Source organism: Mandrillus leucophaeus, unplaced genomic scaffold (assembly GCF_000951045.1).
Source record: "Mandrillus leucophaeus isolate KB7577 unplaced genomic scaffold, Mleu.le_1.0 Scaffold859, whole genome shotgun sequence".
NCBI classification, from domain to species: Eukaryota; Metazoa; Chordata; class Mammalia; order Primates; family Cercopithecidae; genus Mandrillus; species Mandrillus leucophaeus.
In genome coordinates this window covers 257,633-285,450 of record NW_012109352.1, presented here as the reverse complement: position 1 = coordinate 285,450, position 27,818 = coordinate 257,633, and the positions used below count along the sequence as shown (strand labels likewise).

The following is a 27,818-nucleotide window of genomic DNA, read 5'->3' as shown; positions in this document are numbered from 1 at the left end:
GGTTCACGCCATTCTCCTGCCTCAGCCTCCCGAGTAGCTGGGACTACAGGCACCCGCCACCGTGCCCGGCTTATTTTTTGTATTTATTTTTAGTAGAGACGGGGTTTCACTGTGTTATTCAGGATGGTCTCCATCTCCTGACCTCATGATCTGCCCACCTCGGCCTCCCAAAGTGCTGGGATTATAGGCGTGAGCCACCGCGCCTAGCCCAAATATCCATTTTTAATCAGTACTTTTGTTTAAGACTCTATTGTTATATTGGAGGAAAAAAAAAAACCCTTTGTAACATTTCATATATGACAAATCCCAAGAAGTAAAAAAAGGACTTTCGAGGCCCCAGGGCTTCAGGAAGTGGGAGTGGGCTCATGGGGTGAGGACACTGTGCCTAGCACTAAGCAGAGTCTTAAGCCTGTTTCTTGCCTGGGGCTGTTTATGCTTCAACACAGTACCTGAAATATTGGGTATTCCAACATCCAAGAGGCAGAACTGCAAATTCCACAAATCCATTCTGACACATGGATAAACTTTTATTGATATACCAAAGAGAAACCAATATTCACCGAAAGCTGCCGAATCCATCTTTCTAAGAGTAAAGGTGTTTGTTTGACTCTCCACCCTTAAAACACTTTGTATGAAGCATAGCTAGGAATATACAGAAAGAATTCAGATTACAAAACTCTACAGGAAATCAATAGTCATCATATAATACTGGAACTACAGTTAAAAAAAAAAAAAGCGATCTTCTAGGAGTCCTAACTGTAGTTTAAAGTATTGATCATCTGTGCCAACTCTCTATAGCAAGTGGTAATAGGCAATTGTAAGCAAACAGTATCAACCTGTATCACTTGTAAAAATCCATCCGAAGGTGTTCGGAGCTGTGTGACAGTGGATGTTATTCCTCCAGCTCTCCCACCAGCTCCACAAAATCAGTGATATACCATTTGGCATTATCCTTGACTTGTTGCCTGATCACATTTCCTCCAAATCCAATGAAAGCATCCTAAGAAGGAAGAAAAGAGAGAGAAATTATTCTTATTTTTATTTATTTATTTATTTACTGGAGTCTTGCTCTGTCGCCCAGGCTGGAGTGCAGTGGCACAATCTCGGCTCACCGCAACCTCTGCCCCCTGGGTTCAGGTGATTCTCATGCCTCAGCCTCCTGAGTAGCTGAGACTCCAGGTGTGCACCAACTTGCTGGGCTACTTTTTAAATTTTTTTGTAGGGTCGTTCTATGTTGCCAGACTGCTCTCAAACTCCTCCTGCTTCAGCTTCCGAAGTGCTGGGATTACAGTTATGTTCCACTGCACCCATCCAATTTTGTCGTTCTTTTTTTGTTTTTTGAGACAGGGTCTTACCCTGTCACCCAGGCTGGAGTGCAGTAGCACAGTCATGGCTCACTGCACCCTTGAACTTCTGAGCTCAATTGATCCTCCTGCTTCAGCTTCCTGAGTAGCTGGGATGACAGGTGCACATCACAATCCCTGAGTAATTTTTTAGAGACGGAGTTTTGCCATGTCGCTCAGCTGGTTTTGAACCTCTGTGCTTAAGCAATCCTCCCAAAGTGCTGGGATCACAGGCGTGAGCCACCACTTCTGGCTGATTTTGTCGTTTCTTGAAAACGAGATTGGGAGCTCCCTGAGAAATCTCTTCATTTTACTTTTATGTATTCCTCATTAAACTAGTAGCCCAATGTTCATTACTTAGACAACTCCAACATTGGTTATAAATTATCTAAGCTAACAATAAAAATACTCGAAGGTGGTTGGGTGTGGTGGCTCACACCTGTAATCCCAGCACTTTGGGAGGCTGAGATGGGTGGATCACCTGAGGTCAGGAGTTCGACACCAGCCTGGCCAACATGGTGAAACCCTGTCTCTACTAAAAATACAAAAAATTAGCTGGGCGTGGTGGTGGGCGTCTGTAATCACAGCCACTTGGGAGGCTGAGGCAGGAGAATTGCTTGAACCCAGGAGGCGGAGGTTGCAGTGAGCCAAGATCACGCCATTTCACTCCAGCCTGGGTGAGAGAGCGAGACTCTGTCAAAAAAAAAAAAAAAAAGGATTCAAAGGCTATGTGTGGTGTGGCTCATGCCTGTAATCCCAGCACTTTGGGAGGCCAAGGTGGGCAGATCACCTGAGGTTGGGAGTTTGAGACCAGCCTGGCTGGAACTTTTTATTTTATTTTTTTTTGAGATGGAGTCTTGCTCTGTCATGCCCAGGCTGGAATACAGTGGCGCGATCTCGGCTGACTGCAATCTCCCGCCTCCCGGATTCAAGAGATTCTCCTGCCTCAGCCTCACGAGTGCTGGGATTACAGGCACCCACCAACATGCCTGGCTAATTTTTGTATTTTTAGTAGAGATAGGGTTTTGCCATGCTGGCCAGGCTGGTCTCAAACTCTTGACCTTAGGTGATCCGCCCATCTCTGCCTCCCAAAGTGCTGGGATTACAGGTATGAGTCACCTTCGTGCCTGGCCAAAAAGGTTCTTTGAACCCTTTTTCATTCATCATTCACAAAGAGTATGAATTTTTTTTTTTTTAGACAATCCCTATTTTTAGATCTCAGGAAACTAGGAGTAAAAACTTCAGCACTATATATGTATTTTTTTAAGATGGAGTCTCACTCTGTCGTCCAGGCTGGAGCACAGTCACGCAATCTCGGCTCACTGCAACCTCCACTTCCTGGGTTCAAGTGATTCTCATGCTTCAGCCTCCTGAGTAACTGCAATGATAGGCACCATCACCACTCCCAGCTAATTTTTTTGTATTTTTTGTAGAGATGGGGTTTCACCATGTTGCTCAGGCTGGTCTCAAACTCCTGGCCTCAGGTGATCTGCCTGCCTCAGCCTTCCAGAGTGCTGGGATTACAGGCGTGATATTTTGGTGTAGTTTTTCTTTTTTTTTTTTTTTTTTTTTGAGACAGAGTCTCGCTCTGTCGCCCAGGCTGGAGTGCAGTGGCCGAATCTCAGATCACTGCAAGCTCCGCCTCCCGGGTTCACGCCATTCTCCGGCCTCAGCCTCCCGAGTAGCTGGGACTACAGGCGCCCGCCACCTCGCCTGGCTAGTTTTTTGCATTTTTTAGTAGAGACGGGGTTTCACCGTGTTAGCCAGGATGGTCTCGATCTCCTGACCTCGTGATCCACCCGTCTCGGCCTCCCAAAGTGCTGGGATTACAGGCTTGAGCCACCGCGCCCGGCCAGTGTAGTTTTTCTTACATTAGAATGACATGACAAAGGCAAAGCCCTACGTGAAATGGACCCATTTGATATTTACGACACTTGCTATATATAGTATTTGATTTTTTATATATATATGGAGAGAGAGAGAGAGAGAGAGAGAGAGTGCACATGCGCGCATTGATTTTAAAATGCTTAGAAATAAAATCCCTGGCCGGGCATGTTGGCTCACACCTATAATCCCAGCACTGTGGCAGGCCAAGGCAGGAAGATCGCTTAAGCCAGGATTCAAGATTAGCCTGGGCAACATAGTGTGAGACCTCATCTCTACAAAACATAAACAAAATTAAATAGGTGTGGTGGCATGCGCCTGCAGTCCCAGCTACTCAGGAGGCTGAGATGGGAAGATTGCTTCAGTCTGGGAGGTCGAGGCTGCAATGAGCTAAGATTGCGCCACTGTACTCTGGCCTGGGTAACAGAGCAAGACCCCAAAAAATAAACAAAACCTCTGCTAGTCTCAGAAAATGAAGTTAGTTCAGAGGAATAAAATGCCGTGGTGGCGTGGGATGCAGTGGCACACACCTGTAATCCCAGCTACCCAGGAGGCTGAGGTGGGAGGATCCTTTGAGCCCAGTAGTTCAGGGCTGTGATAAGCTATGATTGCACCACTGCACTTCAGCCTGGGCAACATAGCAAGACCCTGTGTCCAAAAAATAATAAATAAGTAAATAAAAAGAAAATGCTCTGATATGTTACAGGTAAATCATATAATCTCTGCAAGCCTCAGTTCCCCTATCAGTAAGAAGAACACAATATTTGGCCAGGCATGGTGGTTCACACCTGTGATACCAGCACTTTGGGAGGCCAAGGCAGGGGAGATTGCTTGAGCTCAGGAGTTCGAGATCAGCCTGGGCAATATGGTGAAACTCTGCCTCTGCCAAAAACACAAAATCTTAGCTGGGTGTGGCAGGATGCGTCTATGGTACCAGCTACTTGGGGGGCTAAGGTGGGAGAATCCCTTGAACCCAGAGGGCGGAGATTGCAGTGAGCTGAGAGTGCACCACTGCACTCCAGCCTGGGTGACAGAGTGAGACTCTGTCTAAGAAAAACAAAACAGAACAAAACATAATATTTGACTTCACAGGGCTGCTATGAGGATTAAATGAGGTAATGTATCAGGAACTAGTATATAAAGTATCAAATGATGTTAAAATCTTGGTTATGAGTTGTTGATGGTATTATTTGGGAAAATGAAACCAACCTATTGAGCACACACCTAGGCTACAAGATGGTGCCCATACTACAGGGATAAGGCATTGTTAAAAGTTTTAAAAGGTTTTTAGTTCCTTATTCATAACTTTTCTTGGGTTTGCATAAAGTTGACAAAACAAGATTGAATTTTTTATTATTTCATTTTTATCTTGTAATCAGAGTTGTTTTTGTTTAACTCCTGTTTTAAATCTTACATAGTTCTGAATCAGCTGTTTTTATTTTATTTTATTTATGTATTTTGTAGAGATGAGGTCTCACTATGTTGCCCAGGCTGGTCTCAAACTCCTGTGCTCAAGTGATCTGCCTGCCTTGACCTCCCAAAATGTTGGGATTATAGGATAAATCAGCTGTGAAAACAAAAATACGGCCGAGCGTGGTGGCTCATGCCTGTAATCCCAGCACTTTGGGAGGCCAAGGCAGGCAGATCACCTGAGGTCAGGAGTTCAAGACCAGCCTGGCCAATGTGACGAAACCCCGTCTCTACTAAAAATACAAAACTTAGCCAGCATGGTGGCGTGTGCCTGTAATCCCAGCTACTTGGGAGGCTGAGGTACCAGAATGGTTTGAACTGGGAGGCAGATATTGCAGTGAGCTGAGATCATGCCACTGCACTCCAACCTGGGCAACAAGGGCGAAACTCCGTCTCAAAAAAAAATAAAGAAATAATAAATAAATATATTAAAAAAACAAAAGTACAACCTGCAAAAATATTAGCATCCTTAATACATACAGCAGGAGGACAGGCTTCCATGTCTGTGGCACCATCTCCAATCATGATTATTTTCTTAAAATGAAATTTTTCCTTTAAAAGTTTAATCACTTTTCCTTTTCCACCAGATTCAGCTGTTGGCTGTGTCTCATCAAAACCTGCATATTCACCTTAAAAGAGCAATAAAAACAAGGTTAAAGACCCACAGAAGTATCTTACCAGTGACAGCTTTCTGCATAGATGATATCTTCACTTAAATGTCACTGAGAAGGCTAAAAATGGCCCTGGGTAAAGTCGCACAGCCTGGAGCTCCACACCTGTTCCTGGGAATAAACAAGCTTTACTTTTTCTCCTTTTATGGTTATGATTATGATTATAGAAATGGAGTCTTGGCATGTTGCCCAGGTTGGTCTGGAACTCCTAGGCTCATGTGATTCTCCTGCCTCGGCCTCCCAAAGTGCTGGGATTACAGGTGTGAGCCACCACACCCAGCCAACCTTTGCTTTTAAATTACAAATATCAATTGTAGAGATGACCTCTATTAGGTCATAAATACCTAGGGGTGAATTTGTTGTATCCTTCAAGCTTCCAGTAATTCTCAAACTTTGTTGAGGTAGCAGAACACCATACAATAGTAATATATCAAATTAATTAATAATTTATTTATTTTTGAGACAGAGTCTCACTCTGTTGCCCAGGCTGGAGTGCAATGGCATGATCTCCGCTTACTGCAATATCCGCCTCCCAGGTTCAAACCATTCTCGTGTCTCAGCCTCCCAAGTAGCTGGGATTACAGGCGCATGCCACCATGCTGGCTAAGTTTTGTGTTTTTAGTAGAGATGGGGTTTTGCCATGTTGGCCAGGCTGGTCTCGAACTCCTGACCACAGATGATCAGCCTGCCTCGGCCTCCCAAAGTTCTGGGATTACAGGCGTGAGCCTCCGCACCCAGTCTTAATATATTAAATTTAAAATGTTAATATATTATGTCACCCAAGAGGAAATTCCAGCTTATTTTTGATCAATTATTTCTGTTGTTACAGTAACTACCACACTCATTCTTGACTTCTTTTTTCAATGATCTCTATCTCTAGACCACTCAAGAATGTTCTATTAACATGCGGTGGCTCATGCCTGTAATCCCAATACTTTGGGAGGCCGAGGCAGGTGGATCATCTGAGGCCAGGAGTTTGAGACCAGCCTGACAAACATGGTGAAACCCCGACTCTACTAAAAAAAATACAAAAATTAGCCAGGCGTGGTGGTGGGCACCTGTAATCCCAGCTACTCAGGAGGCCGAGGCAGGAGAATCGCTTGAACCCAGGTGGCAGAGGTCGCAGTGAGCCGAGATCGAGCCACTGTACTCCAGCTGGAGCAACAGAGTGAGACTCTGTCTCAAAAAAAAAAAAAAAAAAAAAAAAATCACTATCAGTCACCCCTTGATATAACTGGAGATCTGAGATAATATAACAACTGTGGCAACGCTATGGACCAGAGAGGGGACAGGAGGCTTCCCCAAGGGCTGTAGTTCAGTAATCCGTTAACAAAAGTCTCCCTTTTAAAGTCGCTGTCTTGTTGTCTTTTTTTTTTTTTCTTGCTTTTAAGACAGAGTCTCACTCTGTCACCCAGGCTGGAGTGAAGTGGCATGATCTCAGCTCATGCAGCTTCATGTGATTCTCCTGCCTCAGCCTCCTAAGTAGCTGGGACTACAGACATGTGCCACCACGCCCAGCTAATTTTTGTATTTTTTTTTTTAGCAGACTTGGGGTTTCACTGTGTTGGCCAGGCTGGTCTTGAACTCCTGACCTCAAGTGATCCTCCCGCCTCAGGCTCCCAAAGTGCTGGGATTACAGGCGTGAGCCACCGTGCCCAGCCAAGTCTCCTTCTTGAGTCTAAATTGCTTCAAATGCATAGAAGCTCCCATAAAGCTGAAATATAACATAAAGCAAAGTAAGTCATAGGGGCTATGTAGGAATTAATGTTTCATGAAATGCAGACATTTATGTACAGACAGGTGATGTTATAGATAATAAAGCCAGGACAGGTGATGACCTAAGTCTATTTTGCTGAGCAAAGGGTACCAAAGGGCAAAAGACATCAATTAAGAGGACCATTCATCTCAATATTTAACTCTGATGTGACTGTTTAAGTTGCATTCCAACAGACATTACCCAGAATACTGAATAATAGAACTGCTAAGAAAGGGAATATGTTACCATTAACGTCTTACCGTTAAAGTAGAATTTCAGCCTATTGGCAAATACATTGGTTCCTGGGATATTGAGCTTTGAAGCAACATGCTCTACAATACTCCTAAAGCCACCAGATATTAGGAAAACCTGAACATTTCGCTCCTGTAGGCGACTTACCAGCTCCCTGAAAAAATGCAAAATATCAAACACTGAGTAACACAAAAAGAAAAAAAAAAAAAGGAAACATGAAGAGGAAACTAAGATATTTTCTTCTCCTGAATGCATTTGCCCGAGGTATATTTGACAAGGTATATTGCCTGGGGAGTTAATGTTTTATATATGTTTTCCTTTTTCTTTTTTTTTCTTTTTGAGATGGAGTCTCGCTCTGTTGCCCAGGCTGCAGTGCAGTGGTGTGATCTCGGCTTACAGCATCCTCTGCCTCCAGGGTTCCAGCAATTATCCTCCCTCAGCCTCAAGGGTAACTGGGATTACAGGCACCCTCCACCACACCCAGCTACTTTATTTTATTTTATTTTATTTTTTGAGATGGAGTCTCGCTCTGTCACCAGGCTGGAGTACAGTGGCGCGATCTCGGCTCACTGCAACCTCCGCCTACCAGATTCAAGCGATTCTCTTGCGTCAGCCTCCCAAGTAGCTGGGACAACAGACGCAGCCACCATGTCCAGCTAATTTTTGTGTTTTAAATAGACACAGGGTTTCACCACGTTGGCCAGGATGGTCTCCATCTCTTGACCTTGTGGTCCGCCCGCCTCAGCCTTCCCAAGTGCTGAAGTGCGAGCCACCACGCCTGACCAACTTTTTTTGCATTTTTAGTAGAGACGGGGATTCACCATGTTGGTCAGGCTGGTCTTGAACTCCTGACCTCAGGTGATCTGCCCGCCTCAGCCTCCCAAAATGCTGGGATTACATGCATGCGCCACCACGCCCGGCCTTATATATGTTTTTCTAAATGCACTTAGAAATCAATGGGTAGAGTTTGGCTACTTCAGGAAACCATTCCAGAACTCTACTCTGTCCATGGACCCAGAAAAACACAAGATGAGGACAAACAAGGAAAGCTTAGGTTTTCTGTGGAGAAAGAGGAAAGGCAGAAACAGACAGGACCACACAACCAGCCAGACAAGACCATGTGTAAGTACCAAAAGAACCACACAGGCTACGCCTTTAAATCCAGCAATTTGGGAGGCCGAGGTAGAAAATCACTTGAGGCCAGGAGCTTGAGAACAGCCTGGGCAACATAGCAAGACCCCATCTCTACAAAAAATATTTTAAAGGCTGGGTATAGTGGTTCAAACCTATAATTCCAACATTTTGGGAGGCTGAGGTGGGAAAATTGATCATTTGAGCCCACAAGTTCAAGACCAGCCTGGTCAACATAGTGAGACCCTGTGTCTACAGAAAATTTTAAAAAAATAATTAGGCATGATGGTCTACATCTGTAGTCCCAGCTACTTAGGAAGCTGAAGCAGGAGGATCCCTTGAGCCCAGAAGGTTGATGCTACAGTGAGCTGTATTCATGCCACTGCACTCCAGCCTGGGTGACAAAGCAAGACCCTGTCTCTCAAAAAAAAAATTTTTTTTTAATTAGCTGGGCATGGTGGCATGCACCTATAGTCCCCACTACTAAGGAGGCTAAGGTGGAAGGGCCACTTGACCCCAGGAGTTCAACGCTGCAGTGAGCCATGACTGTACTCCAACATGGGCAACAGAATGAGACGCTGACTCTAAATAAAATAATAATAGGCCGGGTGCAGTGGCTCACAGCTATAATCCCAGCACTTTGGGAGGCCCAGGCAGGCAGATCACTTGAGGTCAAGAGTTCAAGACCAGCATGGCCAACATGGCGAAACCCATCTCTACTAAAAATACAAAAATTACCCAGGTGTGGTGGCGGGGACCTATAATCCCAGCTACTCAGGAGGCTGAGGCAGGAGAATTGCATGAACCTGGGAGGCAGAAGTTGCAGTGAGCTGAGATTGCACCACTGCACTCCAGCCTGAGTGACAGAGTGAGACTTCATCTTGAAAAAATAAATAAAAATTTAAAAAATAATAATAAAATTAAAAAATAAAAATGAAAATAAATAAATCACCCAGAGGTCACTCTAAAGCAATAGTTAGATGCTCTCAGGAGGACTTGCCCTCCCCTCCCAACACTGGTGCTGAAATACACTTGCAGCAGGGGCTCCTCTTACCTTATGCCGGGGGTCAGGTGTGGGGGGTGCTCTGCTATGAGTCTCTGCACCTGCTCCCTGGAGGGCTGGATGAGGGCTAAGCGCTCCGTGAGAGCAGATTTGAAAGGCACTGCCCCGCCCATGGCTCGCCGTGTCCTAGGAGGGAGACCCAACAGTCAGGCCAGCCAGGTTCGCTGTCCTCGAGGTTAACATGCCTTACTGTCCCAGGCCTGCACAACATCCACCAACAGGAAGATGCTACTAAGAGTCCCACTGTACAACAGACAGGCTTTGCTGCTATGAGAGCAAGGCCTTGGAATAAATTTTCGAAGGACTGCTTGAATATAACATTAACAGGCCGGGCGCAGTGGCTCACGCCTGTAATCCCAGCACTTAGGGAGACTGAGGCGGGCGGATCACCTGAGGTTGGAAGTTCAAGACTAGCCAGACCAACATGGAGAGACACCATGTCTACTAAAAATACAAAAGTAGCCGGGCATGGTGGCACACGCCTGTAATCCCAGCTACTCAGGAGGCAGAGGCAGGAGAATTGCTTGAACCCGGAGGTGGAGGTTGCGGTGAGCCGAGATCACGCCACTGCACTCCAGCCGGGGCAAGGAGAGTGAAACTGTCTCAGAAAAAAAAGAAAAGAAAAAGAAAAGAACATTAAAAGGCCAGTGTGCAGTGACTCATGCCTATAATTCCAAACACTTTGGGAAGCTGAGGTGGGCAGATCATCTGAAGCCAGGAGCTTGAGACCAGCCTGGCCAACATGGCAAAACCCCATCTCTACTAAAAAAATGCAAAAATTCGACGGGCCTGGGGGTGCGCGTCTGTAATCCCAGCTACTTGGGAGGCTGAGGCAGGAAAATTGCTGGAACCCGGGAGGCAAAGGTTGCAGTGAGCCGAGATTGTGTCACTGTACTCCAGCCTGGGCGACAAAATGAGACTCCGTCTCGGGAAAAAAAAAAAAATTACATAGTGCATGACTGGGGGACTGGGACTGCAGAGGGAGATGCCCAGCTGCAGGGCGGGAGGGCAGGAGGGAGGGAGGGAGGGACTCTGCTCCAGGATCCACTAAGAGACTCTGAACCTTTACAGGGAACCACTAAGGCCACACTTTAAACCATGACACAAAGCCACTGGACACCCGGGTCCCGCTCCCCAGGCCACCTTCTTTGGTTAGTGATGGTCGTCATTCCCCTGATCAAGCTAAGAACATGTCTTATCCATGTTTGTTTGCTATAAATATTTATATAAACGAATGAATATGTCAAATTAAACTCTAAGGGATGAAAGAAAAAGCCTAGTGCTCATGTTCCATAGCCAGGGTCTAGCACTTCATCCAAAACAGTCACTCTTTAGAAAGTCTTTATCATTTCATAAAGTGGATAAATGCTATCCCTACATTTCTGACACCGCGTCCTCAACACCACAGATTTTGGCTAGCTCATCGATTCCTTCTTCTCTAATGACCGTGCTGTCAACATCAAAACATACAGCATCTGCTGAGTAGAACAGCTTCCTTAGCTCTGAGTGGGAGACCATTGTTGGAAGAATTTTCCTTCTACAAGAAAAAAAGATAAATGTATTTAAAAGATAAATGTATTTAAAGACATCAAATACAATTCTGAAAAGATCCCACCTTGCCTACTAAGCCAATCTAATTTGTGTCGAAGTCAGTGCAGGCCACATAAGAGTGTACTCACGGATTCTTTTGTTTTTCCTTTTTGTTTACTTCCCACACTACACCAATTTCTTCTTTCTTCTTTTTTTTTTCTTGGTGGAGTCTTACTCTGTTGTCCAGGCTGGAGGGCAGTGGTACGATCTTGGCTTACTATAACCTCCACCTCTCGGGTTCAAGTGATTCTTGTGCCTCAGCCTCCTGAGTAGCTCAAATACCTGTGCCTCCTTGAAGCCTTCTTTCTTTTCTTTTAGTTTTATATATATATATATATACACACACACACACACACACACACACACACATACATATATATATATATATATATTTTTTTTTTTTACCTAATTGTAGCAAGGAAGCAAGCATTAAAGCAGAGGTGTGCATAAGGCTCTATGGGCATATAGGAAAAATGTTTTGCCTTATCGATGAAATAGGGCTTCAGACTGGACACAGTGGCTCATCCCTGTAATCCCAGCACTTTGGGAGGCTAAGGCAGGAGGAGGATTGCTTGAGGCCAGGAGTTCGAGACCAGTGTGGGCAACATAGAGAGATCAAGTCTCTACTAAAAATAATAATACAAAAAATTAGCTGGGTGTGGTGGTACACGCCTGTAATCCCAGCTACTTGGGACACTGAGGCAGGAGAATCACTTGAACCCAGGAGGTGGAGCTGCAGTGAGCTGAGATCGTGCCACTGCACTCCAGTATGGGCAACAGAGCAAGACCCTGACTCTAACTAAAAGGAAAAAAAAGACGGCTTCAAGGAGGCACAGGTATTTGAGCTGAATCTGACAGGTAAGTGGCCCTCTGAGTGGGTTGTCAAAGGGCAGGGCATCGATTTGGCATGTGCTGGGAGGAGAGGAAGGGAGGTAGAGACAAGGAGAGAGGCTTGTGATGGCAGAGGGAGGAGCATGAGCAAAGACAAGGAGGAGGAAGCAGATGACCTGCTGGAAGCTATCCCGTGGCTTGGCCCAGGGGCCTGGCAGTGCATCAGGAGTTCAGACTAAGCTGGTCCTAGGGCCAGGCTAAGGAGTTTAGACTTTAACTTCCAGATACTGGGAAAGGCTTTAAGCCTCAGAAGAAAGGTCAGAGCTAAATATAACGGCTTAACATACACAACATTGCCAATGTAGAGGTGCTAGTTGAAGACGTGATCTGATTAAAGTCCAGGGAGAGGCTGGGTGTAGTGGCTCATGCCTGTAATCCCAGCACTCTGGGAGGCTGAGGCGGGAGGATCACATGAGGCCAGGAGTTCAAGACCAGCCTGGCCAACATGGCAAAACCCCAGCTGTACTAAAAAAAAATAAAAATTAGCCGGGCAGGATGGCGTGCACCTGTAGTCCCAGCTACTCAGGAGGCTGAGGCAGGAGAATCTCTTAAACCTGGGAGGTGGAGATTGCAGTGAGCCAAGATCACACCACTGCACCAGGATGGGGCCACAGAGTGAGACCCTGTCTCAAGAAAATAAAAAATCATAAAAATAAAGTCCAGGGAGAATAGAAAGAGGGAGAAGAGAAGAGCGCTAAGGATAGAGCCTACAGGAGCACCACCTTTACATCCTGACTTGAGTCTGGGAAGGAGAAGGGGAAAATGGTGAAGGTACAGGAAGAAACTCTGGGAGGCACACTGCTACAGAAGCTGCAGAGGACAGGGAGTCAAAACGAATTTTTATTTATTTATTTATTTTTTGAGACAAGTTCTCACTCTGTCACCCAGGCTGGAGTGCAGTGGTACAATCATGGCTCACTGCAGCCTCCAACTCCAGGGCTCAAGCGATCTTCCTGCCTCAGCCTCCCAAGTAGTTGGGACTACAGGTGCACGCCACTATGCTTGGCTAATTTTTAAATTTTTTTTTTTAAGAGATGGGGGTCTTGCTATGTTGCCCAGACTGCTCTTCAACTCCTGGACTCAAGCAATCCTCCCACCTAGGTCTCCCAAAGTGCTGGGATTACAGGCATGAGCCCCCATGCCTGGCCTTTATTTTTTATAAAATCTTTGGACTAGACTTAGGGTGAAAGGGATCCTCAAGATTGCCTAGACCAGCCTCCTATCAGAGACTAATATGTCAAATACAAGGCTACACAGATGATGTAAATAATCTATATTTAGAAAAGACTGTGGTTAAAAACAGACTCAAAGCAGCTGACCAACCCACTGCTCAACTGATTTCCAACCAATGCAGTTGGCAGAATAATACCATTTAAAGTTGACCTGGGAAAAAAAATCTTTTAAGTCAGGGGTCAGCAAACTATGGCTTGTAGGCCAAATCTACCCTGCCACCTGGTTTTGTATGGCTCACAAGTAAGAACGATTTTTACATTTTATTTTACTTTACTTTTTTTGAGACAGGATCTCATTCTGTCACCCAGACTGGAGTGCAGTGTTGCCATCATAGCTCGCGGTAGCCTCAAACTCCTGGGCTCAAGTGATCCTTCCATCTTGGCCTCTAGAGTAGCTGGGACTACAGGTGTGAGCCACCATGCCCAGCTGATTTTTACATTTTAAACGGTTGAAAAAAAAATCAAAAGAAGACGACTATTTTTTGACACGTAAAAACTAATGAAATTCAAATTTCAGGCTGGCTACAGTGGCTCACGCCTGTAATCCTAGCACTGTGGGAGGCTGAGGTGGGAGGATTACTTGAAGCCAGGAGTTCAACACCTATCTGGGCAACATACCAAGACTCCATCTCTACAAAAGTATTTTTATAATTAGCCAGGTGTAGTGGCACGCGCCTATAGACCTAGCTACTCAGGAGGGTGAGGCAGAAGAATTGCTTGAGCACAGGAGTTTGAGGCTACAGTGAGCTACGACCATGAAATTCCACTCCAGCCTGGGTGACAGAGTGAGATGAGAGCCTGTCTCAAAAGTAATAATAATAAGTAAAAATGAAATTCAAATTTCAGTGTCTATTAATAAATCCTTTTTTTCTTTTTTCTGAGAAGGAGTTTCGCTCTGTCACCCAGGCTGCAGTGCAGTGGCACAATCTTGACTCACTGCAACCTCTGCCTCCCAGGTTTAAGTGATTCTCCTGCCTCAGCCTCCCAAGTAGCTGGGATTATAGGCACATGCCACCATGCCCAGCTAATTTTTGTATTTTTAGTAGAGATGGGGTTTCACCATGTTGGCCAGTCTGGTCTCGAACTCCTGACCTCAAATGATCCTCCTGCCTCAGCCTCCCAAAGAGCTGGGATTATAGGCATGAGCCACTGTACCCTACCAGAGCCACTGCACCCAGCCATTAACATAATGTCTTTATTACACACTTTATGTCCTCATGATCTGGCTCCATGCCTATGTATTTTACCAACCTCATTCCCCACAAATATACATACACACACATTTTTACACACACACATTATTCACATGTACACGCACACACATACACAAACACACACTGTTTTAAATTTTGAGTTAGGGCCTTACTCTGTCACCAAGGCTGGAGTGCAGTGGTGCAATCTCAGCTCACTGCAACCTCTGCCTCCCTGGCTCAAGCGATTCTCCCACTTCAGCCTCCTGAGCATTTGGGACTACAGGCAGGCACGATGTCTGGCTAATTTTTTGTATTTTTAGTAGAGATGGTGTTTTGCCATGTTGCCCAGAGTGGTCTCAAACTTTTGGACTAAAATGATCCATGCGACTCGGCCTCCCAAAGTGCTGGGACTACAGGCGTGAGCAATCGCGCCTGGTCAAACACACAATTTATGGCTCAAGGAATACTAAGGACTTTTTTTTTTTTTTTGAGACGGAGTCTTGCTCTGTCACGCAGGCTGGAGTATAGTGCAGTGGCACAATCTCGGCTCACTGCAACCTCCTCCTCCCAGGTTCAAGCAATTATCCTCCCTCAGCATCCTGAGTAGTTGAGACTACAGGTGCATGCCACCATATCCAGCTAATTTTTGTATTTTGAGTAGAGACAGGGTTTCACCATATTGCCCAGGCTGGTCTTGAACTCCTGACCTCAGGCGATCCGCCTGTCTTGGCCTCCCAAAGTGCTGGGATTATAGGCATGAGCCACTGCACCCAGCCTATGTCATGTGTTTTTATTCCTCTACACCCTTTCAAATGTTGCTTCTCTGCCTGGAATCACCATATCCCCTATGTCATGAAGCAAGTCCTACTTCTTCATGGTGTAGATCAAGTGGCCTCCCCTATACCACATTATTTCCACCCCATCAACCCAGAAAATCAGTCAATCACTCCAGTTGAATTATCTTCTATCACTGCACCCAGCACTCAATAGGTGTTAGTTAAATATTTCATGAATTAAATATTTTATGAATTAAATAGAGTGGAACCTAAGCAGTTATTAAGAACTGAACAAGGGGTTGGCTGCAGTGGCTCACACTTGTAATCCCAGCACTTTGGGAGGCCGAGGCAGGAGGATCACTTGAGGTCAGGAGTTCGAGACCAGCCTGGCCAACATGGTGAAACCCCATCTCTACTAAAAATACAAAAATTAGCCAGGCATGGTGGCAGGCACCTGTAATCCAAGCTTCTTGGGAAGCAGAGGCGGGAGAATCACTTGAATACAGGAGAATCTCTTGAACCTGGGAGGTAGAGAGGTGGAGACTGCATTGAGCCGAGATCGCACCACTGCACCACTGCACTGCACTGCAGCCTGGGCGACAGACCGAGACTCCATTTCAAAAAAAAACTCAACAAGGGCCAGCATGGTGGCTGACACCTGTAATCCCAGGACTTTGGGAGGCCAAGACAGGTGGATTGCTTAAGGCTAGGAGTTTGAGACCAGCCTGGCCAACATGGTGAAACCCTGTCTCTATTAAAAAAAAAAAAAAAGATAAAAAATAAAAAGAAACCAGTCATTTGGCTTTGGTCCAGCAGGAATCAAGCTAATTCATACTACATGACCAGGCAGGGTCGCTGTAAAGACCTTGAAGTCAGCAGGTCTATCGGCAGAGAAGCAGCACTTACTGTAGCATAATTCCACTAAGAATGGAGAATGAACCATAGGTGAGTGAAGAGGTAGCCAGAAACAGACAAATGGTTTAAGAGGAGCTAAAATAAATGGGATAAGCTAAAGGACTTTTTAAGAAGGTACATGAGAAGGCCGGGTGCGGTGGCTCATGCCTATAATCCCAGCACTTTGGGAGGCTGAGCTGGGTGGATCACCTCAGGTCGAGAGTTCGACACCAGCCTGACCAACAGGGAGAAACCCCGTCTCTACTAAAAATACAAAATTAGCTGGATGTGGTGCCACATGCCTGTCATCCCAGCTACTCAGGAGGCTGAGGCAAGAGAATCACTTGAACCTGGGAGGTAGAGGTTGCGGTGAGCCGAGCTTGCACTATTGCACTCCAGCCTGGGCAACAAGAGTGAAACTCCGTCTCCAAAAAAAAAAGAAAGAAGATGCATGAGGCAAATGAGGCAACACACCATAACTAAGAATGGGCAATGCTCCTGAGAACGACTGACGGGCACCAGAACCTCAAAGCCAGTCCCCAGGAACCCTGACACAAGACACAAAGAGGAATGCATAATGCATGGGCGCCATCCTCAAGAGGCTTCCAGTCTTGTCGAAATGATCAGACAAATAATTACTGGTCATGTTTGAAAAACCAGTGACCTTGGCCAGGAGCGGTGGCTCACACCTGTAATCCCAGTACTTTGGGAGGCCAAGGCGGGTGAATCACGAGGTCAGAAGTTTGAGACCAGCCTGGCCAACATGGTGAAACTCCATCTCTACTAAAAGTACAAAAATTAGTCGGGCGCCTCTAATTCCAGCCACTCAGGAGGCCGAGCCAGGAGAATCGCTTGAACCCGGGAGGCGGAGGTTGCAGTGAGCTGAGATCCCACCACTGCACTCTAGCCTGGGCAACAAGAGCAAGACTCCATCTGAAAAAAAAAAAAAAAAAGGCAAACCAGGTACTTGAACCTCTTTCCAACCAATGACACTTTAATGAGATTGGCTGGGCACAGTGGCTCACACTTGTAATAATCCCAGCAGGATCATTTGAACCCAGGAGTTTGAGATCAGTTCTTGAGAACATAGCAAGATTCCTTCTCTTTAAAAAAAAAAAAAGGAAAAAGAAAAATTGGTGGGGCATGGTGGCGCACGCCTGTGGTCCCAGATACTCAAGAGCCTGAGGCGGGAGGATGGCTTGAGCCCAGGAGTTCAAGGGTGCAGTGAGCCGAGATCAGGCCACAGCACTCCAGCTTGGGTGACACCGTCTCAGAAAAACAGCAAGACCATCAGCCTTGAGTTTGAAAGGAAATGTACATTTCCTCCACTAAAAGTTAGAACTGATTTACACATCCCCAGCTGACCACTAGGCCTGATATACAGCTCAGAATTGTTGACACCTACCTTCTGGGTTGTAATGTGGTCCCAAGGAGAAAATAGAATATTTTTGGCTTTTTTTCAAGACAAAGTCTCACTCTGTCGCCCACACTGGAGTGCCAATGGTATAATCATAGCTCACTGCAGCCTCAACCTCCTGGGCTGAAGTGATCCTCCTGCCTCAGCCTCCTGAGTAGCAGAGACTACAGGCACACACCACCACACCCAGCTAAGTTATTATTATTAATATTTTTGTAGAGATGAGGTCTCACTATGTTACCCAGGCTGGTCTTGAATTCCTGGCCTCAAACGATCCTCCCATCCTGGCTCCCAAAGTGCTGGGATTATAAGCATGAGCCACAGTGCTGGCCAAAATAGAACATTAGAGACACACTTTACATTGAATTTACTTGGAAGGCTGATTCTTTTTCCACACCCTCCCTAAGACAGCGAGCTGGATTTTAGGACCTTAACTCTGCCCCTGAAATGGTCAGGCCAGGGGAGATGGCCTTTACCTTTTGGATTACAAGAGTATCAACTCCCTCCCTGCTTGATTGAGCAGCAGAGCAAACTTGGCCACAGCTCCTTTTAGCTCTTCCCATCCTGCTCTGCAAAATGCTGTACCTCCCTGTACACTTCTGATTTCCTCCTTTTTTATTTTTATTTTTACTTTTTTTGAGATGGGGTCTCACACTGTTGCCCAGGCTGGAGTGCAGTGATGTGATCTCAGCTCACTGCAACCTCCGCCTCTTGGGTTCAAACGATTCTCCTGCCTCCCGAGTAGCTGGGATTACAGGCGCCTGCCACCACGCCTGGCTAATTCTTTTGTATTTTTTAGTAGAGACAGGGTTTCACCATGTTGGTCAGGCCAGTCTCAAATTCCTGACCTCAAGTGATCCACCTGCCTCAGCCTCCCAAAGTGCAGGAATGACAGGTGTGAGCCACCACGCCTGGCCAATTTCCTCCTCTTTTCATTGTCTCTACCAGGAGTGACTCGCAATCCATGTGTATTTAAAATTCTCGTGGCTATAGAGGAAAAAAATCTGCTGAGTAAGGTCAGTTGCTTCAAAGTAAATTGTGTACATCAGAATTCCACACACAGAAAAATCATTGCCAGAGAATGGACTCTGGATTCTTCATATTTGGCTCTAACAGGGAGGGAGAGGGCAAGGCCAGGGGTAGAAGACATGCCGGTGGGAAGGTCTATTCTCAGATTCTCAGACACAGCGGCTCCCAGGCCCCATCCGGACCACTGCCTTCTGCAGCTCAGAACAGAACTTCTGCCTGGCTGGCCCCAGCTACTTCATCTGGGGCAAGCAAAGGACCAACGGATTTAAAAACAAAACAAAACAAAAAAGTCACTGCTGACAAGGCCTTCTTGCCCCTAGTTCCAAAGTACAAAAGCAAGTTTTCCTGCAGGACCAGGCCTCGGAGGCCTGATTTTGGATAAGAGGAAAAAAGCTCCTCGCCCAAACAAACGCTTTCCAACTTCTCAATCTCTGTATCTTTCAACAGGCTTCTAAGATCACCTTACTTCCTTCACCTTGTTAGGACTGACCTCTTACCTTCACCTGTGTAAGGAAAAATTAAAAGCCTGTACAGAGGTTGTGAAGGTCACACACAATTGCGAGAACCAAGCTTATTTGCTTTGGTAATAGGGATAAATTTGTTCAGGTTCCCGGGCATTGAAAGAGTACACAGTATAGCCGGGCATGGTGGCATGTGTGTGTAATTCCAGCTACTGGGGAGGCTAAGGCAGGAGAATTGCTTGAACCTGGGAGGCAGAGGTTGCAGTGAGCCGAGATTGTGCCACACTGCACTCCAGCCTGGGCGACAGAGCGAGACTCCGTCTCAAAAAAAAAAAAAGAGTACACAGTAGATTTTGAAAAGCTTCTGAATCAGAGGAGAGTCAAACAGGGAACTCCCTATAACAAGGGCTGGGATCCTCAGCACATGCACTTACCCTATATTTTATTTTATCTTTTGTTTAGAGATGGAGTCTTGCTCTGTCACCCAAGCTGGAGTGCAGTGGTGTGATTTCGGCTCACTGCACTCTCTGCCTCCCAGGTTCAAGTGATTCTCATGCCTCAGCCTCCCGAATAGCTGGGATCAGAAGTGTGTGCCACCACACCCAGGTAATTTTTGTATTTTTGGTACAGACCGGGTTTCACCATGTTGGGCAGGCTAGTCTCGAACTCCTGACCTCAGGTGAACTGCTCACCTCGGCCTCCTAAAGTGCGGGGATTACAGGTGTGAGCCACCATGCCCGGCCTTATGCTATATTTTATGATTAAAAAAACAAAAAAAGCCAGCGCAGCCATAAAAAAGAATGACATCATGTCCTTTGCTGCAACATAGATACACCTGGAGGCCGTTATCCTAAGTGAATTAGCGCAGGAACAGAAAACCAAATACCACATGTTCTCACTTAAAAGTGGGAGCTAAACTGGGTACATGTGGATACAAAGACGGGAAAAACACAGTAATGGCCACGTGCAGTGGCTCACACCTGTAATCCCAGCAGTTTGGGAGGCCGAGGCGGGCAACTCACTTGAGATCAGGAGTTCGAGACCAGCTTGGCCAACATGGTGAAACCCTGTCCCTACTAAATATACAAAAATTAGCCAGGCATGGTGGTGGGCACCTGTAATCCCAGCTACTCAGGAGGCTGAGGCAGGAGAATCACTTGACCCCAGGAGGTGGAGGTTGCAGTGAGCTAAGATCACACCATTGTGTTCCAGTCTGGGCGACAGAGCGAGACTGTGTAAAAACAAAAAACACACAAAAAAAAGGATACTGAGGACTACAAGAAGGCAGCGGAAGGAGGGCAAAGACTGAGAAACTACCTACTGGGTACCGTGCTCAAACCCTGGGTGATGGGATCAATTGTACCCCAAACCTCAGCATCATGTGATATACCCATGTAACAAACCTGCACATGTACTCCCTGATGCTAAAATAAAAGTTGAAATGATATGTAATATAACCAGCTATTCTGGGAAGCTGAGATCTTCTGCATGCCACATAGTTGACATCAATTTTTAAAATTCAGGTGAGGAGTAAATGCCGGCCGGGCGCGGTGGCTCACGCCTGTAATCCCAGCACTTTGGGAGGCCGAGGCAGATGGATGACCTGAGGTTGGGAGTTCAAGACCAGCCTGGCCGACATGGCGAAACCCTGTCTCTACTAAACATATAAAAATTAATCAGGTGTGGTGGCCCGCACCTGTAATCCCAGCTACTCAGGAGGCTGAGACAGGAGAATCACTTGAACCCAGGAGGTGGAGGTTGCAGTAAGCCAAGATCGCACCACTGCACTCCAGCCCAGGTGACAGAGCAAGACTCTGTCTCAAAAAAGAGTGAACAGCTAGCAGATAGACAAACGTTTAACAGTTCAATGCATAAAAACATTCCAATGACAGCAAAAAAAAACCAAGAAAAGGCAAATCAGACTCACGTGTCTCCAGTGCTAGATTTCTAGTAGACCACACTCTTCTCTTCCTGTTCCTTCCCTAGATAAAAATGCAGAACAAAGTTCTGACTACAGATTTCTTCAAGAAAGACCTGTGGATTCTGCAAGAGCAAGAGCCTAGAAAGAGAGAATGAGGAAATGAACATCGTAGTCCACACACAAAACAGGAAAGAGGGAGACTGTCTGGCTTCACTCTCTCTCCTGGTACGACTGGCACAAAAACGGGTCAGAGGCAAAATTTCCTAAGACTGCTTCCTCTGCGAAATGCTTTACTCCTACCCCCTTCAATCACTGTAGAGTCAACATACTCTTTTCTATGGCTTCAATTCTGCAAGGTTCAGGTCTGACAGGAAATCACATATACCTGATTAGCAGGGTACAAAGGCAAGGGAGAGGGAAGGAGAATCTCTTGGGAGAACTAAATGCATAGATAAAGAAGCAGACTTGGGCGAGTGCGGTGGTTGATGCCTGTAATCCCAATACTTTGGGAGGCCAAGGCAGACAGGCCACTTGAGGTCAGGAGTTCGAGACCAGCCTGGCCAACATGGTAAAACCCCATCTCTACTAAAAATACAATAATTAGCCTGCTGGTAACAGTGTGTGCCTGTAATCCCAGCTATTTGAAAGGCTGAGGCAGGAGAATCGCTTGAACCCAGCGGGCAGAGGCTGCAGTGAGCCAAGATCATACCATTTCACTCCAGCCTGGGCAAGAGAGAGACTCTGTCTCAAAAAAAAAAAAAAAAAAAAATTAGCCAGGTATGGTGGCACATGCCTGTGGTCCCAGCTACTCGGGAGGCTGAGGCAGGAGAACTACTTGATAAACCCTGGAAGCAGAGTCTGCAGTGAGCCAAGATCGTGCCTCTGCACTCCAGCCTGGGTGATAGAGCGAGACTCCATCTCAAAATAAATAAATAAATAAATAAACAAACAAACAATAAATATAATGAGGGAACAGAGACAACAACCTTCCAAGATGAATCAGAGAAAGGATCTGCTGCCCAATTACAAGGGAGCAAAGACAACAGGTGTGTGTGTGTGTGTCTCTGAGATAGGGTCTTGCTCTGTCGCCCAGGCTGGAATGCAGCCATGTAATCATAGCTTACTGCATCCTAGAACTCCTGGGCTTAAGCAATTATCCTGCCTCAGCCTCCCGAGTAGCAGGGACTACAGATGCACACCATTATGCCCTGCTAATTTTTCTTTTTTTGTAGAAACAGGGTCTCGCTATGTTGCCCAGGCTGACCTTGAACCCATGGCCTCAAGGGATCCTCCCACATCGGCCTCCCAAAGTGTTGAGATGACAGCTGTGAGCCACCACACTGGGCCTGCAGTTTCTTATAAACATATACTTACCATAAGACCCAGCAAGGCCGGGCACGGTGACTCATGCCTGTAATCCCAGCACATTGGGAGGCCGAGGTGGGCGGATCACCTGATGTCAAAAGTTTGAAACCAGCCTGACCAACGTGGTGAAACTCTGTCTCTATTAAAAATACAAAATTAGCTGGGCCACCATGCTGGTAATCCCAGCTACCAGGGAGACTGAGGCAGGAGAATTGGTGAACCCTGAAGGCGGAGGTTGCAGTGAGCTGAGATCGCGCCACTGCACTCCAGCCTGGGCAACAAGAGCAAAATTCTGTCTCAAAATAAATAAACAAATAAATAATTATACTGATGGAAAGGAGCCAGACACAAGAGCACATACTGTATGGTTTCAGTTATATGAAACACTAGAGGCCGGGCACGGTGTCTCATGCCTGTAATCCCACCACTTTGGGAGGCCAAGGTGGGTGGATCACGAGGTCAGGAGTTTGAGACCAGCCTGGCCAATATGGTAAAACCCAGTCTCTACTAAAAATACAAAAAAATTATCCAGGCGTGGTGGCGGGCGCCTGTAGTCCCAGCTACTCGGGAGGTTGAGGCAGGAGGCTCTCTTGAACCCAGGAGGCAGAGGTTGCAGTGAGCTGAGATTGCACCATTGCACTCCAGCCTGGGTGACAGAGCGAGACTTGGTCTCAAAAAACAAAAGAAAAAAAAAAGAAAAAAAAAAAGAAGAAACACTAGAAAATACAAATGCTATAATGACAAAGATCAGATCAGTAGGGCTAGGAGTTGGGACAAGGGGCTGACTGGAAAGAGGCCCTAGGAAACTTATGGGTGATGGAAATGTTATTGTGGTGATAATTACAAGCATGAATAAATTTATCAAAATTCATCAAAATGTGCACTTAAAGAGTGCATTTTATTGCATTTAATTATATATCAATAAAACACTGGTTTTAAAAAAGTCTCTCATGGGAGGCTGCTCTAGGCAACCTTGAGGATCCCTTTAACCCTAATTCTAGTCCAAGGATTTTCTAAAAAATAAAAAAGGCCGGGCGTGGTGGCTCACGCCTGTAATCCCAGCACCATTTGGGAGGCCGAGATGGGCGGATCACAAGGTCAGGAGATCGGGACCATCCTGACTAACATGGTGAAACCCCGTCTCTACTAAAAATACAAAAAAAAATTAGCCAGGCGTGGTACCAGGTACCTGTAGTCCCAGCTACTAGGGAGGCTGAGGCAGGAGAATGGCGTGTACCCAGGAGGCAGAGCTTGCCACGGTGAGTCAAGATCTCACCACTGCACTCTAGCCTGGGCGACAGAGCAAGACTCCATCTCAAAAAAGAAAAAAGAAAAAAAAAAAAGGTTGGGCATGGGGACTCACACCTATAATCCCAGCACTTTGGGAGGCTGAGGAGGGAGGATTGCTTGAGCCCAGGAGTTCCAGATCAGCCTGGGCAACATAGTGAAATGCCATCTCTACAAAAAATAAAATAAATGAGCCAGGCATGGTGGTGCATACTTGTAGTCCCAGCTACTTGGGAGGCTGAGGCAGGAGGATCACTTGAGCTCAGGAGTTTGAGATTCCAGTGAGCTATGATTGCACTGCTACACTCTAGCCTGGGTGACCAAGTGAGACCCTGTCTCTTAAAAAAAAAAAAAAAAAAAAAAAGAAGGAAAAGAAGGAAGGAAAGGAAGGCATATATTAAATCATTTGAAAATTTTAAACGTCCTGACTACTTTGTTTCACCAACATGATAGTGACAGGGCTATGGTCATGATACTGAAAACCTACTTGGCACTGTAATACAGAAATCTTGGATTTTATTATTTTCCTCCCTGATCCTCATTCCAATATCAGTCATCAAATATTTAAAAAGTAATAATATGCAAATCATACATAAAGAAAATATACTGGCCAGGTACAGTGGTCATGCTTGTAATCCCAGCTCTTTGGGAGGTAGAGGCAGGTGGATTGCTTGAGGCCAAGAGTTTGAGGCCAGCCTGGCTAACATGGTGAAACCCTGTCTCTACTAAAAATACAAAAATTAAAAAATTAGTTGGGCATAGTGGCCCACACCCATCTACTCGGGAGGCTGAGGCAGGAGAATCCTTTGAACCCTGTAGGTGGAGGTTGGAGTGAGCCGAGATCGCACCACTGCACTCCAGCCTGGGCAACAGAATGAGACTCTGTCAAAAAAAAAAAATTAAAAAAGAAAATAAAATATAGTAAATATATTTAATGAATGAAAACATGATTTAATTCCCAACTTGACGTTGTATCGTTATAACAATGTATCTGGTAAGTACTTATTTTAAAATTCTAAGTCTAATGGGAAAGAAGACAAACTCGGACACTTCAACTCTGAGTTTGGGGATTGCCCCAGTCTTGCACTGAAGGTGCTCCTGTGTGCAAGGGATTGCATCATTCATTCATGCTGTTTGGCAACATGCGGCTGCTGTAAGATTAGACAAGTGAAGTTACCCAAAACATAAATCAATGAAAAGCAAGCCTGAAGATTCTAGGAAATGATCTGCCTATGCGATTAAGAAGAAATGTAGACTCAGAGAGGAAGCCTGGAAGAGGAAAAGGAAAGTCGGCAAAATCAGAAAGTTGGGTGCAGGGAAAGCACAAGCCAGGACTCACGCTGTGTCCTGGGCCTCCGGGGCTCCTTTAGGCTGCAGGGGGCCAGAGCCGGCTCCAATGCTCAGGCGAGCAGTTCCCAGGGAGGTGAACTGTGCAGACTCAGGGCCTCCACTGAACGCTCTCTTGAAATCTGCTGATAAGCAGGGTGGCTTCTGATGAGTTCTGCAAGTGCTTCTGTAAACTGGAGACACCAGACCTCTGTTCTGCAAAGCCGGGCTGGGAGGACGCTTTGGCCCCGCCCCAGGGGAGGGGCTCCCGGAACCAGCCCTCTCCTCCTCCGGGGGCTCAGCGCCCGTATTCCGAGAAGTGCACGGTGCGGAGTGAGCTTTCGCTTTTTCCGCAAAGCCGCGCCCCGTGGCACCTCCGCTTTAAACTCCTGGACCTTCAGAAGCTGCTCCGCGCTGCCGCCACCACCACTTAGGATCTAAGGGTAGGTGAGGGAAGCAAGGGACCGCTGCACTGATTTTGCAATTAATAAAACCCCGTCGGGGGGCCTCTTTTGAAATCCACGTTTGGCATTATGCGCTTGCAGCACTGTAGATCCCAAAAGAACTTCAAAGACTACTTATATTCTTTTTTTTTTTTTTTTTTTTTTTGAGATGGAGTCTCTCTCGGTCGCCTGGGCTGGAGTGCAGTGGCACGATCTCGGCTTAGTGCAAGCTCCGCCTCCTGGGTTCACAGCATTCTCCTGCCTCAGCCTCCCAAGTAGCTGGGACTACAGGCGCCCGCCACCACACCCAGCTAATTTTTTGTATTTTTAGTAGAGACGGGGTTTCACCGTGTTAGCCAAGATGACCTCGTGATCCGCCCACCTCGGCCTCCCAAAGTGTTGGGATTACAGGCGTGAGCCACCACACCCGGCCAAGACTACTTATATTCTCAATTAAAATGCAACCATGAGTAACAAAATGAGTCTTTGCACCTTGTTTTTATTTTATTTTAAATTTTTATTTATGTTTTTAAATAGAGATTGGGGGGCTCCCGTTCCTGGGCTCAAGCGATCCTCCCTCCTCGGCCTCCCAAAGTCTTGGGATTACAGGTGTGAGCTACCGCGCCGGGCCTATTTCTTTTTAAAACTTTTCTGGCCAGGCTCGGCGGCTCAAGCCTGTAATCCCAGCACTTTTGGAGGCTGAGGCAAGCGGATCACCTGAGGTCAGGCGTTCCAGACCAGCCTGGCCAGCATGGCAAAACTCCGTCTGGAGCAAAAATACAAAATTAGCGGGGCATGGTGGTGCATGCCTGTAGTCCCGGCTACTTGAGAGGCTGAGGCAGGAGAATTGCTTGAACCCCGGGGAAGGAGGTTGCAGTGAGCCACGATCGTGCCACTGCACTACAGCCTGAGCAACAGAGTAAGACTGGTTTAAAAATATATATATGAATTCCATGTGTCACTTGCCCAGCTCCTTGCATGTAACTACAACAAATAACGGGTGTTTCCCCCAAACATTTACCACTAGAGTTAGCTGGCTAGAGCTGGGCATCGAGGTCCACTCTAAAACACAACCTGAAACCTCAAAGGCTGACAGTCTGCACTCCAGGCTCACTCTAGGTTGCTTACCCACACAGAGGATGCAATCCCTGGGGTGGGACACTTGGTCACAGCATCTCTGCCCTTAGCTACAGGACCCTCCTCACCAAAACACAATTTTTTTCTTTTCCCGAGGCTGAGTCTCACTGCTTCCCAGGCTGGAGTGCAGTGGTGTGATCTCAGCTCACTGCAACCTCCGCCTCCTGGGTTCAAGTGAGTCTCCTGCCTCAACCTCCCCAGTAGCTGGGATTACAAGCGCACGCTACCATGCCCAGCTAGTTTTTGTGTTTTTAGTAGAGACTGGGTTTCACCATGTTGGCCAGGCTGGTCTCAAACTCCTGACCTCAAATGATCTGCCCACCTCAGCCTCCCAAAGTGCTGGGATTACAGGCATGAGCCACCACACCCAGCCTGCTGTAGTTTTTTAAAAAGCATAATAGGCTGGGCACATTGGCTCACGCCTGTAATCCCAGCACTTTGGGAGGCCGAGGCGGGTGGATCACCTGAGGTCAGGAGTTCAAGACCAGCCTGGCCAACAATTTGAAACCCTGTCTCTACTAAAAATATAAAAATTAGCCTGCCATGGTGGCGCCTGCCTGTAATCCCAGCTACTTGGGAGGCTGAGGCAGGTGAATCGCTTGAACCTGGGAGGCGGAGGTTGCAGTAAGGTGAGATCACGCCACTGCACTCCAGCCTGGGCAACAGAATGAGAATCCATCTCAAAAAAACACACAAAAACCAAAAGCATAATAAAAGAAACAAAATGTTAAACACCAGATGTTTGTATCTAAGTATAAGTGGTAACTGAGAATTTATTTTGAGGGGAAAAGAAACTCAAGTAAGTAAATGTGGAAGGCTAGAAGAGTTAACTTATGCTATTTGTATTTCATAAATGTTTAACATTAAATATTCCTTAAAATATTAAATATTCTTAAAAATTTCAGATAAAATATTTATATTTACTAAAATCTGGCTGGGTGTGGTGGTGCATGCTTACAGTCCCAGCTACTTGGGAGGCTGAGGCGGGAGGATCATTTGAGCTCAGGATTTCAAGGTTACAGTGTGCTGTGATCATGCCACTGTTCTCCACCCTGGGTAACAGAGCAAGCCCTTGTCTCTGAAAAATTAGTTAATTAATTAAAATCTGTCACCTCTTCATGGTCCTGGAATCAACCTCACACTCACACCTGTATTAATACTTGTGGGCATGAGATGGCTGTATTGTAGACACTGTTTTGCTAGAGCACATCACATTAAAAATATGTATAGTTGCCTAGAAGACACTAATGAGTGGTCACATATAACAACCAGGAGGTAATCTTGCC

At 46.2% G+C, this 27,818-nt stretch overlaps 1 protein-coding gene across 2 annotated transcripts; it reads right to left on the bottom strand.

The window, feature by feature from the left end:
- Positions 1-506: 506 nt before the first annotated feature.
- Positions 507-25,196, bottom strand: PSPH (phosphoserine phosphatase). Of its 2 annotated transcripts, XM_011968753.1 has the most exons (7): positions 24,966-25,196; positions 20,981-21,112; positions 10,949-11,107; positions 9,562-9,696; positions 7,385-7,530; positions 5,178-5,326; positions 507-1,000 (listed from the first exon to the last, which is right to left on the bottom strand). In XM_011968753.1, the coding sequence occupies exons 3-7, from the start codon at positions 11,086-11,088 to the stop codon at positions 893-895; spliced, it is 678 nt and encodes a 225-aa protein (XP_011824143.1). In that variant the 5' UTR covers positions 11,089-11,107; positions 20,981-21,112; positions 24,966-25,196; the 3' UTR covers positions 507-892. The 2 variants fall into 2 exon arrangements, with proteins under 2 accessions (XP_011824143.1, XP_011824145.1); XM_011968755.1 differs by lacking the exon at positions 20,981-21,112 and having other exon boundaries at positions 24,966-25,173.
- Positions 25,197-27,818: the final 2,622 nt, after the last annotated feature.

Bases quoted from the DNA above. Each gene is read 5' to 3' on its own strand.
- PSPH (XM_011968753.1), bottom strand. From the start codon at position 11,088: ATGGTCTCCCACTCAGAGCTAAGGAAGCTGTTCTACTCAGCAGATGCT. The intron at 9,697-10,948 runs GTAGGGATAGCA...TCTCCCTCCTAG, and splicing joins GAGGACGCGGTGTCAGAAAT to GACACGGCGAGCCATGGGCG. The intron at 1,001-5,177 runs GTATGTATTAAG...CTTCCTTCTTAG, and splicing joins TGGAAGCCTGTCCTCCTGCT to GATGCTTTCATTGGATTTGG.